The sequence below is a fragment of the Alnus glutinosa genome, chromosome 5 (assembly GCF_958979055.1).
Source record: "Alnus glutinosa chromosome 5, dhAlnGlut1.1, whole genome shotgun sequence".
NCBI lineage: Eukaryota > Viridiplantae > Streptophyta > Magnoliopsida > Fagales > Betulaceae > Alnus > Alnus glutinosa.
This window is the reverse complement of record NC_084890.1, coordinates 32,015,263-32,021,680: the sequence shown is the minus strand read 5'-3', so window position 1 is coordinate 32,021,680 and position 6,418 is coordinate 32,015,263. Positions and strand designations below refer to the sequence as shown.

The 6,418-nt window shown below is 39.0% G+C and overlaps 1 protein-coding gene across 1 annotated transcript; it reads left to right on the top strand.

Annotated features, from left to right (window-relative positions):
- The first annotated feature begins 1,355 nt into the window (after nt 1–1,355).
- Nucleotides 1,356–2,865, top strand: LOC133869268 (cysteine-rich repeat secretory protein 38-like). Its single transcript, XM_062306224.1, has 4 exons — nt 1,356–2,154; nt 2,441–2,509; nt 2,704–2,804; nt 2,857–2,865. Exons 1-4 carry the CDS (start codon nt 1,356–1,358, stop codon nt 2,863–2,865), a joined length of 978 nt encoding a protein of 325 aa, XP_062162208.1.
- The last annotated feature ends 3,553 nt before the right edge of the window (nt 2,866–6,418 follow it).

Genomic DNA, 6,418 nt, shown 5'->3' with positions numbered 1-6,418 from the left:
TCCAAAATCGAAGGTGCCAAGTGCGCCATCAAAGCGCCCTACCGCCCACTGCCACACGCGCGTGTGCGTCTTGTGCTTCGCACCGTACTAGAGTATACACGTTAGAGTATACACCCAAGCATTACTTTAAATGCTTAAAGTGTGTTGGTCCTTATAAATGCCAACTTCAGTTTCTCTTTTGAGTAATGATTCACTACCATCTAAATATACAACTTTTCACCACCTTGCCTATGTGGTAAGGTGGTCCCCCACTACTTTTTGAGTTTTTTTATTTTTTAAAAATAAATTAAGGTGGGGGACCACCTTGCCACATAGAAAATGTGGTGAAAAGTTGTATATTTAGGTGGTAGTGAATCATTACTCTTCTCTTTTTCCCATGTGTAATTATCTTCATTTAATGCTCTTTAACACATTCCTTTTAAATCATTCCCAAAACACAAAATAAATATATATACATATTAATTTTGAAAATACTTTAACAGAGGAGATGTTAACCCAGATGTTTGCCGTGGTTGCCTCAATATCGCTGCTTCTCTTCTCACGGAGCGCTGTCCCCAGCAAAAGGAGGCAATTGGAATGGTACAACTACTGTATGTTACGCTACTCGATCAAATCGCTCCATTCTCGACGTCGTGGAAACTAATCCCAGTTCCTATAGGTTGAACTCCAACAAATTTGATTAAAAAGTAGTGTTTTAATTTTAATTTTTTTTTTTTTTTAAAAAAGGAAAAATAAAATTCGAGACTTATAATCGAACTGAAATAATAAAATTTCTTTAGTTGATATCTTTCCTTTTGCATCGGATGGAATCATGGAAGTTTCTCATGCATTGGAGTATCAAATTGACACTCTGGCTAGTTCATAGCAATTACCCCCTTTACCACGCACATTGACAAAAAAAATAAAATACTAATTGATACCTGAAGGTGATTTGATCGCCGTGGTCCATTGACAAAGACTTTCTACCGAATTTCTTAATCATATTTATGTAGAAATATTGAATTATGTATATGCAACATAGAATAAATCCAATAATATATATTATAATACTCCTTGTTTTCTTCTTGTAACAAAAGTCTTTTAATTGTGCTCAGATTTCCTGATCACATAATAGGTCACGGTCAGAAACGCGTTCGCCTGCCATTAATTATTGTTGACCAAGCAATTGAAAAAGATGAGGTTGAGTGTTTCAACTTTAAGTTCATGGCCTATGGACGTCATAGATCGCTTCGAAATGGCAATGGCATTTTACAGAGTCTTCATTAAACTTTTAAACCTAAATAAAAAGACTAGCTAGCGGAGTCTTCATTCAAGGCTTAAACCTAAACCCTGGCAGTTTACGGAACAGAAAGGCAATGGTTTCCTCAAGACTAGTTTTCTTCGTATCTGCCATTTTCATTCTCACTGCCCAAGCCGTCGCGCGTCCAGACTTTCTCTATAATTTTTGTGAACTCGAAAAGGGCAACTACACCTCTAATAGTACCTATCAGGCAAACTTGAATGACCTTCTCTTTTCCCTCTCCTCCAACACTGAAATTGACCATGGGTTCTACCATTCATCTCATGGCCAAAACTCCGACCGAGTATATGGAATTGGACTTTGTAGAGGGGATATTAACGTGAATGTTTGCCGTGGTTGTCTCAATAATGCTGCGTCTCTTCTCACGGAGCGCTGTCCCAACCAAAAGGAGGCAATTGGGTGGTACGACGAATGCATGTTACGCTACTCAAATCGCTCCCTTCTCGGCGTCATGGAAACTTTTCCCAGTTTCTATATGTGGAACCCGAGCAACGTATCGGTCTATTACGTGAATCAATTCAACCAAGTTCTTAGGACCTTGTTGGAAAGCCTAAGAAGTGAAGCTGTCGCAGGTGGTCCTGATCTTAAGTTTGCAGCAGGAAACGCAACCGCACCGATGTTCCAAACATTATATGCACTTGTACAGTGTACACCTGATTTGTCTGAGCTAGATTGCAACAATTGCTTAGCTGGGGCTTTTCAAAATATTCCACTCTGTTGTGATGGTAAGCAAGGTGGGAGAGTCATTAGACCCAGCTGTAATATCAGGTTTGAGATCTACCAGTTCTATAACCCTACAACTGCTGCGTCACCCAGATCTAGAAGACCAACAAATACAGATAATAAGAGAGAAGGTACCCGTTTCTTTATAATTATAACACAACAAATTATGTGGTCGTAAGAATCTGATTGACATCGGATGTATGTACGTAGTACAGTATTAGTCTTTATTGTGCTAAACATTGTAAGTTATCTATGCAATTTTAAGGTTATTTCTTCATAACAGATGCAACAGTACCGATTCCAAAACTCAACCCTCAGATTGTTATAATGAGACAGGATTAATATAGTTAATTTTGGCAGCGGACGATAGCAAGAGATCTTCAATATTCGTCATCAACATTATATTTGTGCTAATAGCTTCCATGGTATTAAGCATCTCCATGGGCGTCTATTTAAGTGTGAAGAGGCTAAGGAATAATGACGGAGGTAAGTTAATTTATTACATTTCTAGACATATGTGTCATTAAAAAGTTAATTTATTTCAGTCTCTAGTATTAATTGTAGAGTCCTGTACTGCTGTTGTATGCATATATTTTAAAATATATAACTCTTCTTATATTTAGTTAATTAACTTGGTTCATTCATTAATTAGAGTACCTTTACTTGTTTCTCATGTGAAGCTACGAATGAAAGTACAAGAATAGAATTGGAATCCTTGCAAGTAGACCGTGGTTCTGAATCAAATAAGCTTGGGCAAGGGGGATATAGTGCGATTTACAAGGTAATTGAATATAATTTTTATCTAGAATGAAACTTGTTGGTATAGTTTTCAGTATGCATGATGACGTGTTACCTTTTGATTTGCATTCATTTAAATATGCACAATAACAAACAATTTGTCGAGGGTACCGGCCGACCCCACTCCGATGCCTAATTTAGATCTTGATAGACAATTTCAAGGAGTATTGAGAGCAGAGTAAAGTAAGAGATTAGACCGTAATTTTATACCTAGGGTTATAGGCGTACGAGCGGGACGGTTATTAGCCGGAAATAACTGGTAACCTCTAATAACCGTTAACCGGAAAAACAAAAAATAACCGCAACCGGATAATCGGATAACCGGGTACCCGGTTACGGTTACTGGTTATTACATCCTGAAAAACCGGTTAATAATTGGGTAACCGGTTCCAGTTTTTATTATATATATATATATATATAATAACCGGACAACGTCAGTGCGTCGACTCTTCACAATTCACTCTTAAGTCTTTAAGCTCGCCTACGCCACCCAGCCTTTCTTCTTTCTTCTTCTCCATTCCTCAAGAAACAGCATCTGTCCTCACAGACCCCTAAAACCCCAGAAACCCCTTCCCAAATCAATTGAAATCCATAAATACCCCTCACCCCCTCAATATGAATTATGAACCACCACCTCACAGATCGCACGAAATCCCTCTCCAAAAAGCATAAACCCAACCCATCAAACAAAACAAAAACTATTAAACCCCCCAAAAAACCCACAGAGTCATTTCTCTTTCACACTTTCTCTCTTAGATTCCCTTCTTCTCTACATTGCAGTTCCAATCGGTACCTTTCTTTAGCTGATTCAAGTCTAAATTTTATTTGCTTCATTTGATAACCATGGAATCATGTTGAGATTAGGGTTATCAGGGTTTATAGCTTCGTTTCTGGCCCCGGTTGTTGTTGGATTTGTGCTTGGAAACTATTGTAATGGTTATTTCCGGTTCTTGATTGCTTTTCTGGTTGTGATTATCTCGGCCGTACGATGCCATTTTTATGTTTTACTTTTTTCTCGTTTTGCCAATTTTCCAGAAGAAGATTCATTATTGGTCATTTTTACGATAGAAAATGATATAATTGAATGTAAATATTGAATTTTTATTTTTATTTTTTTGAAAATTTTAATATATATAAAAATCGGTTATCCGGTTAATAACTAGGTTAAAATAACTGGATAATCGGCGGTTAGTAAAAATCACAACCGGCTTATCAGTTGCAGCTGCGATTATTGAAATAGGAATAACGGGAGACCTCGATTGCGGTTATGAGCTAATAACCGTAACCGTTACCGCAACCGGTTGTACACCCCTACCTGAGGTAGCAGCCTATTTATAGGCACACAGTTCTGAGATTACTAGAGTGCTCTGATACAATTCTATTAGGAGTTTGATCCCTAAACTGCATGGGATCAGGCTTATCTTCCTAGAAGTCCAGTTTGGGTAGGACACTTCTTTATTAGTAGATTCCATATAGGAATGAGGTATCTTGTCCCATATTTTGTGGGATAAGAGTATCCTGGGAAACATGGGATAGAGTCTTTTTGTGACTTTCTAAGGATTATGAGATTTAACCTTATCCCTTGAATTCCGACCGTAATTTCAGCAAGTTTTATCCATATCGCCTCGTGGTGATCCTGAAAAAGTTGTTCCCGGGACCCCTTGGATATGGGCCTTCGGTATGCTCTTCTAGCATATCCGAGACGGAATGTTCTTGAGATGACTCAGCCATAAGTTCTGCATTGGGTATCTGAGACCCTAGTGACCGAGCGGGTCTAGCCGGGTCGGTCAGACTGACTAGGCCCCCAGTTCAGCCATGGGCCTACTTAGCTTTGGGAATGATAATTTCTCCAACAGTTACCCCACAATTCTCTTATTTCAATTTTGAATATAGGAGAATTAATTTCCGGAATCTTTTTTAATGTCTTGGAATCCATATTTGATAGCTGCCACTTTTTTTCAAAAACAATTATGATGAGTGGCGCCTCAAATCCCAGGTTTTGGAACTCGAGGCGCCGCTTTGATAATGAGTCTTGAATTTCTGGAAGGCGGCTGACTTGATGGGTATCGATTTAGTTCCCGGGCACGTGTGACAGCTATCGACTTGAAAGTTGTCGCTTCGATTCTCGGGTAGGCGTGACCGGCTGGTGCATTAATTACGCTTTCTCTACATATATCTTCACTTTCACCCTTTCATTCTTACGCTTTCACTTTTGCTTTCAAGTGTTCTGCAACTTAATCCTCCCTTCACCAAAAAAATGTCTCCTTCCGATGGTTCTCCAGCCTTTCTATTCAAAAACATTGATATCGCCACCGATCCTGCATTTTTCTGCGTCGATCAGCCTGAGCCAATTACTGAGGGCAGCGAAGCCTCCACCATGAAACGGAGTTCTGGCGTCCACGAAGCTACTTTCCTCAATCGGATGAGAATGTCTTCTCGGATCCTAGGTTCATGGATGTCTGCCTTCAACTATTCCTTTGTGCAAAAGAGATTGGAATGTGTAATCTTCAGCTCTATGTCCTTTTAATCTTGATCAAATTCCAACAACTAAAAGAGGACGTAGAATCCTTCTAGCATTAGAAAATATGTGTACTTCTTCATTTTTTCATCTCTTTTGATTTCCAGCTGATGTGACAACTGCTTCTTGATGCTTTCGGGGATAATCCAAAAGATGCTGAGATTTTTCGGCCTTCTCCTAAACTTGAAGAGTCTTCTGGGGATGAAGCTGGTCCCGAGCCTTCGACTTTCGAGCCTCTATCTGACAGGACTGAGGACAACCGAGAGGAAGACTTGGAAGGCTTGTATTTTTTTTTTGAACTTGTAGTTTGTTTTGAATTCTTTGTAATGAAAATTACTCTTCAATGAAATCTTTGTATCTTTTGATTTTGAATTTTCGATTTTGTTCTATGAGTTATGATGGTTACCGAGCTACCCCTAATAAGTTAGAGAATAAAAATCGGACTAAGTTATTTCCGAGAAAGTGTTTTAACTGGGTAAATCATACCTTAATAAATTTTATCCGAGCTACACCCCTAGCCGAGGGAGATAACTAACCAGTTTTCTGAGTTACCCCATATAACTTAGGCAAATAATTGATTTGTCTAAGTTATGACTGAGAAGGGAAGACGTAAATATTGAGTTTTTCCGAGCTACCCCACTAACTTAGACAAACAATCAGTTTGTCTAAGTTATGATCGAGTAGGGAAGACGGGTAGTTTTTTCGAGCTACCCTCCTAACTTAGACAAACAATCGGTTGGTCTAATTTTGACTGAGGAGGAAAGCCATACAATTTTCGAAAGCTACCTCCCTATCTTAGACAAACAATCGGTTTGTCTAAGTTATGACCAAGGAGGGAAGACAGACAGTTTCTCCGAGCTACCCCCCCTAACTTAGACAAACAATCGATTTGTCTATGTAATGACCGAGGAGGGAAGACATGCAGTTTTTCTGAGCTACCTCCTAACTTAGACGAACAATCAGTTTATCTAAGTTATGACCGAGGAGGGAAGATCGGCAGTTTTTCAAGCTAACCCACTAACTTAGACAAACAATTGGTTTGTCTAAGTTATGACTGAGGAGGGAAGACGGGCAATTTT